The 18311-nt window shown below is 49.9% G+C and overlaps 1 protein-coding gene across 1 annotated transcript in view; it reads right to left on the bottom strand.

Annotated features, from left to right (window-relative positions):
* ANXA4 (annexin A4) overlaps positions 1 to 18311 on the bottom strand; it is a 46853-nt gene that overhangs the window by 3002 nt on the left and 25540 nt on the right. The window contains exons 5-12 of the mRNA XM_055328105.1: positions 17035 to 17148; positions 16412 to 16502; positions 15263 to 15342; positions 14027 to 14083; positions 8422 to 8515; positions 6280 to 6375; positions 5289 to 5347; positions 4227 to 4349 (exon numbers count right to left, since the gene is read on the bottom strand). Coding sequence (XP_055184080.1) covers positions 4227 to 4349; positions 5289 to 5347; positions 6280 to 6375; positions 8422 to 8515; positions 14027 to 14083; positions 15263 to 15342; positions 16412 to 16502; positions 17035 to 17148 — 714 coding nt within the window. The remainder of the gene's footprint in view (positions 1 to 4226; positions 4350 to 5288; positions 5348 to 6279; positions 6376 to 8421; positions 8516 to 14026; positions 14084 to 15262; positions 15343 to 16411; positions 16503 to 17034; positions 17149 to 18311) is intronic.

Below are 18311 nucleotides of genomic sequence, written 5' to 3'. Positions count from 1 at the left end.
TTCTGGTTCTTTTGACAGCTGTTATTAAATGAGCAATGTATTCTTTATTTCTAATATTTTCCAGTGTTGTGTGTGTACACATATATACTTACATATTTATATATATACAAACATAATATAAATATATTTATAGTGATGTTGCCCAAGCCAGCCAATATTTTTGTGCCCCATCATTAGAGTGCCTGTATAGTATAACATCGTATAAATTTTCCGTAATTTATTTGAGTCATCCCCTATTGGTTATCAAAAATAATAATATATAATGAATTATGTGCCATAAGTCTATGCCATTTAATTTATACAAATATAAAAATATAAAGTAATGTAAATATAAATAATTCTATGATACAATATTTAGTTGACTTTTTCACATTTCACAAAACAATTTTATTTAAATTCTTTCCCAAATCTTTATTATTATGATAATATATATATAACAAATTGTCATTTTAACCATTTTTTAAAAGATTTTTTAATTTATTTACTTGAGAGACTGAATGTGAGCATGAGCAAGGGGAGGAGCAGAGGGAGGAGCAGGCTCCCTGCTGAGCAGGACCCTGGGATCATGACCTGAGCTGAAAGCAGATGCTTAGTGAACAGAGCCACCCAGGCGCCCCAGCACTTTAACCATTTCAAGTGTATAATTCAGAGGCATTAATTATATTCACATTGTTGTGTAACCATCATCACTAAAATCCTTTTCATCTATTTCCAAAACCTTTTCATCTTCCCAAGTCTGTCACCACTAACCAGCAACCTTCCATTTCTTTCCTCCTCCCCACCCTCCGTAGCCTCTAATCTACTTTCTGTCCTATGAATTTACTTATTCTAAATATTTCATATAAGTACATAGGATCATATAGTATTTGTCCTCTTATGTCTGGTTTATTCCACTTAGCGTGTTTCCAAGGTGCACCCATATGTCGAAAAGTCATTCCTTTTTGGGTACACGAATATACCCCACTTTGTGTATCCATTCATCTGTTGCTGAATGCCTAGGTTGTTTCCAGCTTTTGCTATTATGAATAATGTTTACATTGGTGTGCACAGAGTCCCTGTTTTAATTTCTTTTGAGTATATATAGCTGGGAGTGGAATTGCTGGGTCATAGGGTAATTCTACGTTTAACAATTTTTTTTTAATGTTTAACGTTTTGAGGAAGTGCCAAACTGTTTTTCCCAGTGTCTGCACCATTGTACATCCACGCTGGCGATGCACAAAAATTCCAATTTCTCCATGTCCTCCCAACATTTGTTATCTTCTGGCTTTGTTTTTTAAAATTATAGTCAGCCTAGTAGGTATGAAGTGGTATTTCATTGTGGTTTTGATTTGGATTTCCCTCATGATTAATGATGTTGAGCATCTTTTTTATGTGCTTATTGACCACTTGTTTATCTTCCTTAGAGAAATGTCTATTCAAATCATGTCATTTTCATTTAATTAAAAAAAATTTAAAAAATATTTTATCCATTCATGAGAGACCCACAGAGAGAGAGGCAGAGACACTGGCAGAGAGAGAAGCAGGCTCCATGCAGGGAGCCCGATGTGGGACTCGATCCCGGGACCCCAGGATCATGCCCTGGCCAAGGGCAGGCGCCAAACCACCAAGCCACCCAGGGATCCCCCTCTGTCATTTTTAAATTGGGTTGTTTGTCTTCTTGTTGAGTTGTAGAAACACTTTACATATTCTGGATAGTAAACTCTAGTTAAATGTGACTTGCAAATATTTTCTCCAATCCTCTGGATTAGTGCACTTTTAATTTATTATTTTCTCTAAAGAAATTCCTAAACATATAATAGCTAAGTAAGAGGTATAGCTTATTATTTTTTAAAGATTTTATTTATTTATTCATGAGAGATACACAGAGAGAGGCAGAGACCCAGGCAGAGGGAGAAGCAGACTCCCTGTGAGGAGCCTGATGCGGAACTCGATCCCAGGACCCTGGGATCACAATCTGAGCCAAGGCCAGATGCTCAACCACTGAGCCCCCAGGTGCCCCAAGGTATAGTTTATTTTTTATACATTTATTGCCAGGACGCCTGGGTGGCTTAGTCAGTTGGGTGTCAGACTCTTGATTTTGGCTCAGGTCAGGATCTTATTAGGGTCATGAGATTGAATCCTGCATCAGGTCCCACATTCAGCAGGAGTCTGCCTCTCTCTCTTTCTCTCTCTCTCTCTCTCTCTCTTTCTCTCTACCTCTCCTTCTGCCCTCCCCCAAATCACACTCACTCTCTCACTCTCTCTGAAATAAATAAACAGGGGCGCTCAGGTGGCTCAGCGGTTGAGCGTCCACCTTCAGCTCAGGGCATGATCCCAAAGTCCTGGGATCGAGTCCCACATCAGGTTCCCTGCATGGAGCCTGCTTCTCCCTATGTCTCTGCCTCTCTGTCTCTCATGAATAAATAAATAAAATATTAAAAAATAAAATAAAATAAATAAACATCATTTGCCAAAATACCCAAACATTTATTGCCAAATTGCCTCCCAGAAAAGTTAGACCAATTTACAGTCCGTCTTTGCACAAGAGATGGTGAATTTTCCCCAAGCTCTTCTCAATGCTGGTTAGGATCTTTTTAAAAATTTTTTTTTTCTTTTTAAAATTTCTTAAGGTATGGGCACCTGGCTAGCTCAGTGGTTGAGTGTCTGCCTTCGGCTCAGGGTGTGACCCCGGGGTCCCTGGATCGAGTCCCACATCGGGCTTCCTGCAGGGAGCCTGCTTCTCCCTATGCCTGTGTCTCTGCCTCTCTCTGTGTCTCTCATGAATAAATAAATAAAATCTTTAAAAAATGAAATAAAATTTGTTAAGGTATTCGGTGAAAGGTGGTTATTTGTTTTTAGCTGTAATTTATCGTACATTATTTGGATTAAACACTCTATATTTAGAATGTCTGTTAAGTGTTTCATTTTTTCATGAAATGCATGTTTTCTTTTTGGATTTTTCTCCTTTTTCTTAGTGTTTTGTAGAAGCTCTTCACATAGAGATATTGACTCTATACTATATATTACAAATACATTTTCCCCATAACTTCCCTACTGGTCATCCCTGAATCTTAAAAGTATTTTACTTAAAGCTAGCTCTCTTTCAGCTCTGCAAAATAGTTACCTCACAGACTGTCCAGAAATAGAAACAGGTTCCTAAATGCTTTGTATGCACAGTAACAAACTTAGCAGCTCAAATCACCTCATAATTACACCCTGCAAGCTCGGTGTAGGATTCAGAATACTTAATTCATGGGTCAAATCCAGCTTCGCAGTCAGCTGTGCAGGCAACACCAGCTCCTCGAGGGAAGTGGGTCTTGCCTTCATATTCATGAGGCCCTTCTGGCTTCCCCAGGAAGCCAAATCCCAGTAATGAGGGGTTTTGAGGGATGGGAATCATTTGTCTCCACGCCCGCCCGGCAGTCTGCTGCCAGGTAGAGAAAGGCAGCATCCCGGGTGGCTAACGTGCCTTCCCGTGTTTGGCAGATCTCAGCTGGCGCTGAAGAGGGCTCCGGACGACTGATCTAGCTGTGTAGTGGTCACCGTAAGCGGCGGACAAGGAAACTGCACTCTTTAAAAATTTTTCTTTTTAAAGATTTTACTTCTTTATTCACGAGAGACACAGACAGAGAGAGGCAGAGACCCAGGAGGAGGGAGAAGCAGGCTCCATGCGGGGAGCCCGACGCGGGACTCGATCCCGGGACCGCAGGGCCACGCCCTGGGCTTAAGGCAGACGCTCAGCTCGGTTGAGTTGAGCCGCCCAGGTGCCCCAGGAGATTGCACTCTTACGAGTATTCATTAAAATCTACTCTCTCTTGGGGCGCCTGGGTGGCCGGGTCAGTTAAGTGTCTGCTTTTGGCTCAGGTCATCGTCCCGGAGGCCCAGCAGCCCCAGAGCCGGGCTCCTGCGCTCCCTGCGCAGCGGGGCCTGCTTCTCCCTCCCCGTCTGCTCCTTCCCCCCTCCGTGCCTCCTCCCTCCCTCCCTCTTTCTCTCTCTCCCTCCCTCCCTCCCTCCCACCTGTCTGTAGCTCCCGTCTCTCGGTCTGAGCTCAACAGGAAAGAGTCACTGCATTTAGAAGGCAAACATTTCCGGCTTCTAGCCTGGCAGAGACTGAAAGGTGTGTGAAAGGAGAGAAACCGGGAAGGCCACCTTTAGGGGGGACGCCATGTGGCAGGGGGCAGCTGGGAAGTGTCTGAACGCCGCCGGGTTCCAACCCCTTCTTTCCTGAGGGCTTTCCCCGGACCCACCTTGATGAAGGAGTACAGAGACTTTCCGTAAAGCCTCCTGAAGTTCTCCCTGATGTCCATCATATCAATCTCCGCTCGAGACACCATAACCCTGATGAGGGTGTCATCATCTGTGCCCAAGCCCTAAGGAAGCAAACAAGACCCATGCTGGTGTTCAGAGGTCCCTTCCTCAGCTTACCACGGCCGACCGTGCAGGGCTCTCTTGAGGGAGACAGCTCCGCAGCACGCAGAAAGCCCGGGACTACTGCTCCCCCGTGTGCGAGGGTCCACACTTACCCTCCCAACGCTCTGCATTCTGACCACAGGAGACCGCTCCCTGCCACAGGGCTCCCACCCTGCCTTCTCAGCCTGCTGCCTCGCCTGCAATGATTCCTCCCCCCGAATGTCCCTCCCCCCAGCCTCACCATCCTTCCTACCCCATCAAACCCTCCCAGGTTGAACTTCCTTGAAGGTCCTGCTCAAATACACCAACTTGTCCGTATAGTCTCTTCGATCCTCACCCCCTCAACAAATACTGAAAAAAAAAATACTCTTCTTTCTGTGCTCCTATGTATTTGGGTCCTCAACTACTGTCTTACATTCTGTTTTGTTCGTATTTGCATTTTGCCCATACCTGCCTTCCCCTTCCTACCTTTTGATCTCTCCTGCATCTCCCATGGTTCCCAGCAAGGGGGTCTGCAGAGAGGACAATGCACATATAGGGGCCTGGGCTCTGAAGCCAGACCACCAGCGCTTGCATCCCTGCTCCTTTACTTCCTCACTGAGGACCTTGGGCAACCCGCATACCTCCCTGTGTCTCAGTTTCCTCATCTGTAAAATGGGGGTTTACAACAGCACCTGCCCCATTCAGCTGCCCCATATGTATACAGCATTAAAAATAGTGATCACATGTTGTAACTACTCAATAAATATTACCTAATATTATTATTATTATTAGCAGGCACTGATTGAACTGAATATCTCGGGCCAATTTTGGTTAATTTGTGTGGGAAACAGAAGTAAACATGAAGTGGACACAAGACATGTTGGAGTCATTCAGACGCCAAGAATGAAGCCATTTACCTTCATAGATTTATAAAGCCTTTCAGCAAAGTATGCAGATTTGTTCCTCATGCACTTTACTGTTAAGAGATAAAAAAAAGAAATTTAAAAAATTACAGATAAAATCTATGAGAAAAAAGTGACAGTTGTTCTCTCTGTTTCTACAAGGTATGAAATTGTATCTCTAGAAGGCTTTGTTGGAGAAATTTTAGCCAAACAATGTTTTATGAACACAGGCCATGGAGAAGTAATTAATAAAGCAATTAATTGAAGAATTGATTAATAAAGGCAATTAAAGCAAAAGGCAGCATATAGTTTCAAAATGATTACTATCTGTACCATATGAAACCGTTATTAATTCTAACAATTCATAGACCCGCGAGAGACCGCTAATTTAGGATTATCCTTCCAGTATACTGAGATGCAAAAGCACAGAGGATACACAATACAAAAAGCCACATAATACAATAACACATAAAATAGTTCTTGTTTAAAATTCTGGATCTTGGGGTGCCTGGGTGGCTCAGCGGTTTGGCGCCTGCCTTCGGCCCAGGGCGTGATCCTGGAGTCCCAGGATTGAGTCCCACGTCAGGCTCCCTGCATGGAGCCTGCCTCTCCCTCTGCCTGTGTCTCTGCCCCTCTCTCTCTCTCTCATTAATAAATAAATTTAAAAAAATAAAATAAAATTCTGGATCTTGGGGTGCCTGGGTGGCTCAGTTGGTTAAGTGGTTAAGCAGTTAAGCATCTGTTTTGGGCTCTCATAATCCTGTGGGTCAGTGGGGAGCCTGCTTCTCCCTCTCCCTCAGTCCTTTCCCCTGCGCATGCTTTCTCTCTCTCTCTCTCTCAAATAAATAAATAAGACCTTAAAAAAATTCCAAATCCCATTATGAGTGATTTAAGCATTTTTTTAATCCCTGAAAACAAATACTATATCCCCATGACAACAAGTGGTAAGGAGGAAAGTCTATAAACATTTGTTTCTCTGCTCCCCACCCACGACCCACCAGCTTACCTATGGCCAGCAGAGCATCTTCAAAGCTACCGGATGTTTCAGATTTAATACTCTGCTCAATATCCTTCTGTGATATCCTTTTGTATTCATCAAACACTACAAACAGTAACAAAATGGAATTATAAATAATAACAAAAGGGAGGAAACTAAAATTTAGGGAGAGAATGGGCACCTTTCTAGAGCTCACTACTCTTCGGCGTACATCAGGAGCAAACTGACATCAGCAACGTCAGTGAGGACCAGGACGCGTGTGGCCAGAGGAACAGGTGCAAGGAGAGGACGAAGGGATATATGGAGAGTCTCGGAGGACAGCAGGCAAGCCCTTTCCCTTGTTTAGGACCCTGTTTGCTCACACGTAAAGTGGGGATAACGTCTAGAGAGATTTGCGTTCTTTTCTCGTTGGTCCCTTGACGGGCAGAACACGTCTGAGTGTAACGCTGGCCTCAGCCGTCACCTGTATGTTCACCCTCCTTTCGGCTCATCCAAACCGGAGTCCTTCACCCCCTTCACTACCGAGTCACATTTGATAACAAATGGTTGCATCTTCTAATAAAGAGACTGGAACATAATTTTCTCTCACTTTTGGACAAGTGTTTTGGAATGCGATGAACCCTTTTGGAGATTCTTAGCCAGCCTGAAGTAGGGGTTCGAGGAGCAACATTTTTCAATGAAGACTTTGGGAGACTCTACCTTACAAATAAAATATGGGACTCCCCCTTCCCCTGAGATGCCCAGATCTGCCTTGACTTCTGTACTTCCTGGAAATGTTCGGCTCTCCCTTTCCAATTCAATGAGCCGCCAGGATTTTCCCTTTCCCCTCTTGTCCCATTCTGTATGATTCCTTCTTCTTACTTAGATGGGAATCAGCGTCTATTGCTTAGAATCAAAAGATCTAATGGACACAGCTTCTAAACCTCAGTTTTCTAGGCTGTAAAATGGAAAATAATGGTTGCTCCAATGGGATGTCGCAGCGAGCAATGCTTATCACGCGCTTAGCGCTGCACCTAGAAGATAATGAATAAAGCCTTAGTTACTTGGATCCTCCCTAGTAGTGTCGGTTGGTAAGTAAATCATGAAGTTTTCTTTATCCAAATAGTGCTTCTTCGACTGTCTTCCAGTGCAGGTGTGTTATGACTTCCCAGTAACAGACCTGGCCTAGAAGTGAAAACTGTTACAAAGTTGTTTGCATCTTTGGGAGGACCTGCCGTTTCTGGAAAATAGCCACCAGGGGGAGGTGTATGTCATTAGCCCTCTGGCAAGGGAAGGCAAAGAAACAAGGAGCTGAGTCAGAAGTTGGTGCATCTGATGGTAGCTCATGACATTTATTAACAGGTGCAATCACCTATTTTTAGTCACTGTGGAATATCCGAAATAAGTGCAACTTCCAAACGTGCCGTAATTTTCAGTTGCTTTATGTTTTCAATTTACCGAACTCATTCTTCTCAAATTTCCCGTAGGCTTTATAAATTGTGATTACAAGGCATGGTAGGTTTACAAATTTATGATGCAACATAAAGACCTAAAGAGCTTATATAAAAGATGAAATATCTTATTAAACCCTCATTGCTGTTTATAAGAAAGTAAACCTGACGACAAATGTTCTACAGTTTTTTCCCCCAAAGATGTTAAAAGCACATTATAAAGACTAGCATTATCAGAAGCAAATTAGAAACATTACACATAGGAAATAAAATTCGAAATTATCCACTATTTATCTTATGCAACAGACTCCCTAAAGAAATCATGTCTCTTAACTTTACAACTTGGATATTAAATAAGAACAAATGTCAACCAACAATTTTATTTTATTGCTCACTGACGTACTGAAGATTTTTTTTCTTATGTAACTAAAATTAAACGGGGCTGCTTCAGAAAAAAGACTATGAAGGTTGGTTTCCTACAAACAGGAATGTCAAAGTCCTACGAACATGCTGTATATCTGCTAAGTTTTCACAATGAATCTTTCAGAAATCGACCCTCATGCACATCGCTGCGCTCCTGCATTTCCAATGTTAGGCATCTAAGACACTTCAGTACGATCTGTTTCTTGTACCAAGTAAAGGGGGCAAATTCTCAATTAATTATGGACAACACAGTTTTCATTGTCTTTCAGGTCATTGGAAGATGAGGCAAGGGCCTTACCATGCAACAGGTGATTTCGGTTCCGGGAGCAGAGAACAGTCAGAAATTTCACCTCATCTGTCCCCCATTTCTTCTCTCCAGCCTCATACAGGTCCTGACGCCAAACAAAGCACAAGTTTAAAACATCACAGAGAAGGTGCCAGGAAACATGCAAATATTTCCAGAACATCAAAGAGCCGAGCTGGCTTCGTTTTATTTTGTTGGTAATGGGTGTGGAAGAGCTGTTTGTGGTGAGTGGCGATGAGTCAAGATTTTCCCTTAGGTATAAAACTGATGGGACCTTGGGGCGCCTGGGTGGCTCTGTTGGTCAAGCATCTGATTCTCCATTTCAGCTCAGGTCTTGATCCTGAGATCAAGCCCCGCCTCGGCTCCCTGCTGGGTGTGGAGCCTGCTTACGATTCTCTCTCCCTATACCCCCTCCCCATTCCCCCCAAAAAAGACTAATGGGGGAGGCAAGGCAAGCACCAGCAGCTCCCTATATGTGGACTACATGATTCTTTTTCTTTTTTAAAAAAAATATTTTATTTATTTATTCATCAGAGAGAGAGACAGAGAGAGAGAGAGAGAGAGAGAGGCAGAGACACAGGCAGAGGGAGAAGCAGGCTCCATGCAGGGAGCCCGATGTGGGACATGATCCCGGGTCTCCAGGGTCACGCCCTGGGCCAAAGGCAGGCGCCAAACCGCTGAGCCACCCAGGGATCCCTCTTTTTTTGGGGGGGGGATCCCTCTTTTTTTTAAGATTTTATTTTTAAGTAATCTCTACACCCAGTGTGGGGCTCAAACTCACAACCCTGAGATCAAGAGTTACATGCTCCACCGACTAAGCCAGGCAGACGCCCCACACTGTTCTATCTTTCAGAGCTAAAAGGAATGCCCTAGACCTGGTGTTCTGTACAGTAGCCACCAACCAAATGTGGCTATTTACATTTTAGCTAACTAAAACGAAATTACATTTAAAATTCAACTCCTCAGTCACACGAGCTACATTTCAAGAGCTCAGTGGCCTCGTGTAGCTGGTCCGACTGAAGAGTCGAATTTTATTTATTTATTTATTTATTTATTTATTTATTTATTTATTTATTTATTTATATTTTTATTTTTTTTTTGAAGAGTCGAATTTTAAAGTTTACTTTATTTTAGTTAATTAAAATTAGCTAGTGGCTACCCATCTTAGACAACGCCAATGTGAACATTTTCAGCATCACGGAAAGTTCCATCGGACAACACTGCTCTAGAAAGATCTGTGATTTGCTCGAGGCTATCGAAGGTCTCACAGTAGGACCAGGACCCATCAGTAATTGCTTACATTCTAAACAGGTAGGACTATCAGAAATTCCGCTTGCTTTTACTATATTATTGATAAATCAAAGCTACTATTCATATCTCCTCACTGCTATTTACTTTTACTTATTTTAAAGATCTTATTCATGTGACAGAGAGGGAGAGCACAAGCAGGGGAGCGGTAGGCAGAGGCAGAGGGAGAAGCAGGCCTCTGGCTGAGCAAGGGGCCTGATGTGGGGCTCGGTCCCAGGACCCCAAGATCATGACCTGAGCCAAAGTTAGAGCCACCCAGGTGCCCCACCTCACTGCTATTCATTCATTCATTCATTCATTCATTCACTCATTTCTTTAAAAGATTTATTTATTTATTTATTTATTTATTTATTTATTTATTTATTCATCACACACACACACACACACACACAGGCAGGCAGAGACACAGGCAGAGGGAGAAGCAGGCTCCATGCAGGGAGCCTGACGTGGGACTCGATCCCAGGTCTCCAGGATCACGCCCCAGGCTGCAGGCAGCACCAAACCGCTGAGCCACCCAGGGCTGCCCCCTCACTGCTATTTAAAAAAAAAAGCAAAACAGAACATAATAGCGAGTGTTGGCGAAGATATAGAGAAAATGGAACCCTGTGATTGTTGAGGAGGGTGGAGAATGGTGCAGCTGCTACAGAAAGCAGTATTATAGCTGCTCCTGAAAAAATCAAGAATAAAATTACCGTACGACCTAATAACATGACTTCTGAGTATACGGTCAAAAGAACTGAAAGCCGACCTTACGGGGATGCTCCTACACCGCGTTCCCAGCAGCAGTACTCACAACAGCCGAAAGGTAGGAGCAGCCCAACTGTCCCCTGGCACACGAACGGATGAGCACAATGTGCAGGCGTGGCATGGGTACCACGCAGCCTTAAGGAGGAAGGGAAGTCTGACCGTGGCTACGACGAGGATGAAGCTCGCGGACATTACGTGAAGCGAAATAAGCCAGTTGCACAAACACGGGTCCCGTGTGATTGACCTGGATGAGGTGCCCGGAGAAGTCAGACTCCTAGACTCAGGAAACCGAATCGTGTCAGTGGCTGCGGGGAGCGGGAGATGAGGAGTCGTTCAACGGGATTAATGGGTACGGAGTTTCCGTCTCGCAAGGTGAGAAGGTTCTGGAGACTGGCTTCACAAGACTCTGCAGAGTCAACACTCCTGAGCTGTACGCTTGTTAAATTTCTCAAGATGCCCTCACTTGACACGTTGGGCCACCCGCTGGGCTGACCTCCGTCTCCTCGTCTGGGTCTTGGTTCCTCACTGCTTTAGAGTCAATTGACCAAGCCCTGGAACTTTAGAGCCCGGAGGGCCCGGGGCTCCCTGGGCAATACCTCATCACCCTCACACCCAGAGTTGCACCCAAGATCCTCCCGTCGGCTCCTCTAGCTTCCCGCCAGCTCTTCTCGCGCCTCATCCGGCCCCATCGTCACCTGTTATTTTCCCACCGCACTTTCGTCGGTCTGTTTGTTCAGCTCTTGTTTCATCAAAATGTGTCTTCTCTCGTGTGTCTTGGGGTCCGAAGCTGAAATCTGCGTCCTCCTCCCCGCCTGGGCCCACCTGCCTCCCTCCCGCTCCTGCTGGTCCCCCGGCCACACGGTGCTTGGGCTGAGGGTGTGCTGCTTTCCGTGCTCTTCTGTTCTTACGTGATGAGCAGTCTGTCCAGAGCTGCTTTTTCCCTGTAGAACAAGACAAGCGGATTCTTCTCGGAGCGAGGCCTTGCTCCTTATTTGGATGGACGTCAAGCAGGAGCGCGGGTGGTGAGCACATGGCGAGCACATGGTGTGCGGCGGAGACCTAGGATTCCCCAAGGAGCCTCGGCCTCCGCATAAAGCTGCTGTGCCTGCTTCCAGCTTCGGGGGGGCGGGGGGGACGCCCTTCCTGAGCGCTTGGCCCAGCGGTGCTGCTCACCTGGCATTTTAGTGGGCCTCCTCCTCCTCCACAGCTTCCAGTGTTCGTGCCGATATTTCCTATTTCTGTATTTGTTTGTTTCCCAGAAGAAGGGAATCAAGATGCGTCAGCTCGCAAAAGCTCTGGAGGGCGTTTTTAATGTAGTCTTAATATATCGCACGTTTCTTCCTCAAGTAAGAATTCTAAGTGCTCCTTATGACGTCCTCCTGTGCAAGTTCCATCCCAAGAACAGATAAAATTGGACTAAAATGGGACTAGTGGGGTAACAGCCTCCGTACTTGCAGAGGTCCACCCTCCGGAAGGAACCACTACCTAACTCCACCTGCCCGGATCAGTCTTCTCATCTCGAACTCACTTACTTTCCTCCGTCAAAATCCAGTTTCGGTAACGCAGTGTTTGCAGACAGCGCCCCGGTGCTGCTGATACAAGTCACAGAGCAAAGGCTGCCAAGGTTTTCCTACGGCCTTATCCTACGAGAGCTGAAATCTCAGCTGCAGTTCTCAAGTTCCTCACCTCCTGGTGAGACTCGAAAGGATCCAGAAAAACTGACTGTGAACTCTACTCCCTCTATCCGACTCCCCCAGCCCAAACATACTTGGAAGCCCCTTTGTACCTCATCACACCCCCACGGGGAACCGTGCCCCTTGAAGAGCCCCCAAAACACCTGTTCATTGAGTTGCATGACTGCAAAGAGCCCAATTCCACCAGCTATGTGGTCTTGGACGAGGTATTTAAACCTTTGCATCGGGGTCTTATCTCTAAAGCATACGAAGGAACACTACCTGCTTCACAGATTTGTGGCGAGGAAAAAGTGTAAGGTGGTCCATGGGGCGCCCGGCGCCCAGGAGACCCCCCAGGAACTGAAGGCAGGTACAGTGTCTCAGGAATGAAGTGCCCGCTGACTCTTCACTGAAGGGGAGATTCCCCTGGGCCACGGAGGCGCCTTCCCATATCCACAGATGCTGTCCTTGAGGTAGCTGAGCCTCACAGCAGCATCCAGGGGTTCCGACGTTTTCAACACCTCCTCCCTCCTCAAAGCTTCCGGATTAAAAGCAATTTCCTGTTTTTCCAGTATGGGATGGTCCTCCTTGTACCCTCAGGACTCCTGTGGCACATTTACCCCCTCTCTTCTGGAGAAAGCAACGGGTTCTCTCCTGCAGAACCCAGAGGGCTTCACGCCTCACGTATGAATGGGACCAATTCTCCCCTGTGGCTGTACGTTGGTTAAGAGTACAGCGTCTAGATCCCAACCGCCTTGGGCCCCATCCTACTCAGCCGTGCATTCCCCGTGAAGCCTGAGCGAGGGACTGAGCGCCTGCAAGCCCCAACTTCCTTGTCCACGAGCTGGGGAGAGCAGCGCTCGGTTCGTAGGGTTACTGCAAGGATTCAATGACATATCTCGTGTCAACAGCTCACGGCAGTGTTTGGCACCTGGTAAGGACTCATTTATTTTTATTTTTTATTTTTTTAAAGATTTGTTTATTTATTTATTATTCATGATAGACACACACAGAGAGAGAGAGAGAGAGAGAGAGAGAGGCAGAGACACAGGCAGAGGGAGAAGCAGGCTCCATGCAGGGAGCCCAATGCGGAACTCGATCCCAGGACCCCAGGATCGTGCCCTGGGCCAAAGGCAGGCACCAAATTGCTGAGCCACCCAGGGATCCCCCCATTTCTTTTTAATCAGCTATTATTATTAGTGTTATCTGGCCACTAATTCAGTAAAGGAATCAGGGGTTGGCGCCAGGGCAGGCATCAGTGGTGGGCCGGGCACCAGGCAAACAACTGCCTCTTGGACTTTGAAATTAATTTTACCCGATAGGGCACATACTGCGCAGGCTGTTTTACACAGGTTCTATCAAACGTAAAAATGCAAGGTAAATGCGGCAAAGGCAGGTCCCTTCCCCTCCAAGTGATTCAGAAGATGCTCCATGGCTCTCTGGGGGGGCCAGACCATGGTCCCAAGGTCAAGAACCCAGGGATGCTTATATAATGATCCTGTGTCACCCGGAGCCTCAGGTATTTCTGCAAGAAATTTCTGCTGGGAAGCCCCAGTGGCTCAGCGGTTTAGCGCCGCCTTCTGCCCAGGGCGTGATCCTGGAGACTCGGGATCGAGTCCCACGTCGGGCTCCCTGCATGGAGCCTGCTTCTCCCTCTGCCTGTGTCTCTGCCTCTCTCTCTCTCTCATAAATAAATAAAATCTTTAAAAAAAAAATTCTGCTATTGAAGGTCATCTGTGGGAATCTTTTTTTTTTTTCCATAGGACATATCCCAGCCTGGCCGACACACACTGAAATACGAAAGGGGGGGGGGGTCCACCCACTAAAGCCTTGTTGGCAACAGAAAAGAGAGAAGCTGCAGTTCTACTGACCTGAGCATCCTGTCTCATGAGAGCATCGTCCAGAAAATGTCCTTCATCCCTGCCACCCTGAGAAAAACAAGGCAAAGGGATGAGAGAATGTCCATGAAGGCAGGGGCGGGGGGCACTGTGCAGACCGAATGCCAAGGGGGATCAGACTTCCAGCCTCGGGGGGGGGGGGGGGGCGATGCCCTTCGAATGTGCCTGCGTTACTCCCGCGGCTCTAACCGGAGCCAGTGGCTCCAGCAGACGGGGAAGGAGCGCGACCACGGCCTGCTGACTGCTGTCACCCACCCCCTCCCTCGGACGAAGGCCTTCCCAGCTGGCAAACCCGCACTGATGGACTCTGCCAAAATAGGGGCTGGGAACAGGAGAGACCCAGGGCCCGGGCCGTGGAGGGATCTAGGCCTCCCCCCCGCTCTGCCGGCTGAGGTTCATTGCCACGCGGCCTCGGGCTCCTGGGCTCCAGGCCGGCCCTGCCGGATGCTAAGTCTGGGAGGCAAAGAGCAAAGTGGGTAAAACAGGAGAAGCGGGCGCGCGCTGCGAGGAGTGGGGGGGCTACGGGGAGGCTGGAGGGCGCCCTGGGTCCTCCTCTGTTGGAAGAGCAGCAGCACTAGAACAGGCACGTCAGGAGATGAGCTGCTCTGGGCGGGGAGAGGGCACGTCTGGGTCGGAGGCGCCACTTGGGGAAGGGAGAGCGTCTGCCCCCCAGGAAGGAGGAGGGGAGGAGCCCCGTCTGCTACCTCCGGCGCCCCTGCCCTTGGTTACCCGAATCCCGAGGTCACCTCCAGGCCAAGCCATCGGCACGGCGCGGTCCCAGGACGCCCAGAAATGCTGCTCGCTGCGGGGCTCCCAGAGCCTCGGTGGTCCCCGCCCGCCCCCCACGTCCCAGGGCATCCTGCCCCCTGCTCCTGGCAGCACCCGGTCCCCCCTGCCGGGCGCCCACCAGCTCCCCTGCCCCGAGGCCCACACCCCCAGGCCCCTGCGACATGGGCACCTCGCTCGAGAAGCCCTGCTGGGTGTCCGCCACCGCGCTCTCGGCCCGAGCCTGTCCCCGGCCCCCAGCAGTGTCCCCGCCTTGATGACAGGAGCCCGGTGCCTGCCCCCCACCCTGGGGAGCGTGGGAAGCCCTGGGCAGGGGCCCCGGCACCTGTCACGTCCCTGAGGAGCCGGGGCCTGGGAAGGAGGCGAGGCACCCCGGCCGGGAAGGCAGGAGGGAGGGGGAGAGGGCCCCGTGGGAGGACTCACGGCCGACAGCGACACCAGCACCCTCTGGAACATGAAGGACGTGTCGGAGCGAATGTCGTCCTCGAGGCTCCGGCCGTACTCTGGGGACAGAGCAAGGGCACCCGTCAGCCCCCCGAGGCCGCCGGCCCCGCACCCCAACCTTCCCGCGGCCCAGGCCCGGCTGGTGGCACAGGGCGGCGGGGTGGGGGCGCCGACGGGCCGAGGACAGGCAAGCGGAGCAGTGGGTGCCCCGGGGTCGGGCCCTGGGAGGGGGCTGTCAGGGCCAAGGGCGGGGGCCTCCCCAGAGAAGCCCCAAGCCTCACGCCCCCGGGGACAGAGAACCTTGAGCCAAGCGCCCGGGCTTAGGGCCTCCTGCTCTGAACACTGACCCAACGCCCACTATTTTGTTCTCTTTCTACCAGAGCAGTACACACTTGCTACAGAAAACTAAGGGAAAAACAAATAACACGAAGGAGGGAAGAACCCCACGGGACTCCTCCGCGGCCCACTTCGTGGAATCTGATAATATCCTTCAACGGACGTTCTGATGCCGACACGCACTCCAGCGTGCGGATGCGCCGCGTTTGTTTGGCCAACCTGCCACTGGTGGATGTTTGTAGCCACGTCAACCATACCAAATAGGCTTTGTAGGATCTAAACCTTTGTGCATTTTTTTCTTTTGATCGCATTTTTAGGGCAAAAAGGCGTATTTTAAAGGCTCTTCCTAGGTGGGCTTCATCCTCTGGAGATTTTTAAGAGGGGAGCAAATGTCCATCTTTCTGAGATGCCTGGAGGGGATACAGGCCAGTCTGGAGGTAAGAGGTGGGCCCAGAAGCCCCTCCGGGCCAGCCCCTGGGACGGTAAGGCTCGCTGGTGCCCCCCGTTTTCAACACACCTGTTTGATCATAAGGAACAACCCTCCAACCTCCAGAATAATAGTAATGCTACACCGGGGGGCTCCAGGGCAGTGGCATCTTCACCAGAAAGGTCCTGAGAAGCCACGGGACTGTCACTTCCCTAGATGGGGACCCGCCTGAAAGCACAGCCTGAAGCTGGGGATCCCCCGTGGTCAGGGTCTCCATGAGGACGGCTGAATCGGTGGGCGCTACCCCCCGCTAGTACTTCTCAAATCACAAGGAAAGCCCAACGGGGCCACTGAGGGCTACATACGGAGCTGGTAGGTCTGGTTTATGCGCCGGAGCTCCTCGGGCGTCCGCGAGGCCAGGATCTCGATGAGGCAGCCCTCGTCCGTGCCGGCTCCCTGAACGCGAGGCCGGGAGAGAGGGGGTAGGAGCCCGTCTACTGCTGAGCGCGGACCTAGAGGCCTCCGGCCCAGAACCCACGGGGCGTAAAGACAACCCACGGGGTTCTAGCAATGGGATTTGCCCATGTTAATTGTCCCGCCCAAACTGCAGGGTGCTTCACCACGACGCTGTCTAGTGATCGCAACCCCTCTGGGCTGTTTCCACTGGACGGTTGCTGCGCCAGGCTGTGCCCCGCGTCTGCCCGCGACGGGGGCCGGGCCGACTGTCCTTGGCCTCCCCCAGGCTTTGAACCTCCTGGCAAAGACCAGCACCTCTTCGCTTTCCCGGACAGAGCCTGGCACGAGGCTGCTCGCTGACAGGGATTAAGGACGGGCAGGCACTGGCCGAGAACCCCCTCCGGCAGCTGGGAGCCCCCGCCCTGGCAGCCACGAGGCTTTACCTCTCCAAGGCTGCGACCCCGCCGGGAGGCTGTGGGCTGGGCCCGGGGAGGAGCAGGGCCCGGGCGCTACAGGACAGGCGGGTGCGTACCTTCATGGCCCTGCGCAGCTCCTGCACGTCGTACAGCACGGTGGGCGTCATCATCCCCACGATCACCCGCTCGAGGTTGCCGCTCAGCTCCGACTTCAGGTCGTCCATCAGGTCCTGCGGAGCGAGCCAGGGGCCCGTTCACCCGCCAGGCTCACGGCAACCAGCGGCCCTCGGGGGGGCCCGGGGACCGGCCACGAGGCCTGCACGGTCCCAGCTCCCCTGCTGGTGACTCTGAGTCGCCCCTGCCTCCTCCCGTGGTCCCTCTCCAGCAGTGGCAGCCGCACCGCGGAGGTCTGCAAAGGCTCCCTGCCGCATCCACGTGCCTACCCTTATGCCAAGAGGCCTTTATGAGGCCCTTTGCCCACTACGGCTCTGCGACACCAGCCTTTCTTCCTGTGCTTCGGCCAAAACCGCGTGTCACCGCAGACAACGCAGAGGCAGATTTGAGGAGCCGAGTATCCCCCGTAAGCAGGCATTGAAGAGCTTTGCAAAGGGCCCCGGGGGGCTCAGTCAGTCCGGCATCTGCCTTCGGCCCAGGGCGTGACCCCGGGGTCTTGGGATCGAGTCCCGCATCGGGCTCCCTGCAGGGAGCCTGCTTCTCCCTCTGCCTGGGTCTCTGCCTCTCTCTGTCTCTCATGAATAAATAAATAAAATCTTTTTAAAAAATCGATCAACTAAAGTAAGAAGCTGAGATACTGTTCAAGTCAGATCTCCGATTCTCACAAACCTGACTGCACAGCCCCGTGTTTCATCTCTTGTGCAGATTTCTAGGCCAAATCCACAGACACGGAACAGGTGAACAAACTACTTAGTGCTCAATCCGCTAACGTTGGGCATCTTGCCAAACGGCCGTCAGATTAGCTTAGTTCTGAGGCTGAATATTCCAGTTCATCTATCCCACACGTGTTCACACCGGTTTGTGCTCATTAAGTGTCTACGGGACGGAGGGGAGTTTCAAATGCCCAACAGACAGTCTGAGCTGCGAAGAATCCCTTTCCCTGCCGGGTCCGGCCACAGTTGGTGCCCCGCCACCCTGTCCCCGCCGCCGCTTAGCCTTCGAGAGCAGCTGCGGTCGCACGAGCTGAAAGGTCTCCGAGACCTCAATCACCCGTCGATAGCCCTGCCTGCCTCGGTAAAAAAGGCTTCCTGCCAATCACACAGGTGGGTCCGCAGTGACGAGGAAAGGTTGGGTGGAATGGTCCTGCTAAGTGAGCTGCCGAAAGCGGAGTTTGAAAGAGGCTCCCTTTCTGAACACGTAAGCTGACAAATCGACCGCG

Source organism: Nyctereutes procyonoides, unplaced genomic scaffold (assembly GCF_905146905.1).
Source record: "Nyctereutes procyonoides isolate TBG_1078 unplaced genomic scaffold, NYPRO_anot_genome, whole genome shotgun sequence".
Taxonomy (NCBI): domain Eukaryota; kingdom Metazoa; phylum Chordata; class Mammalia; order Carnivora; family Canidae; genus Nyctereutes; species Nyctereutes procyonoides.
The sequence above is the reverse complement of the archived record's forward strand: the minus strand, read 5'-3'. Positions and strand labels throughout refer to the sequence as shown.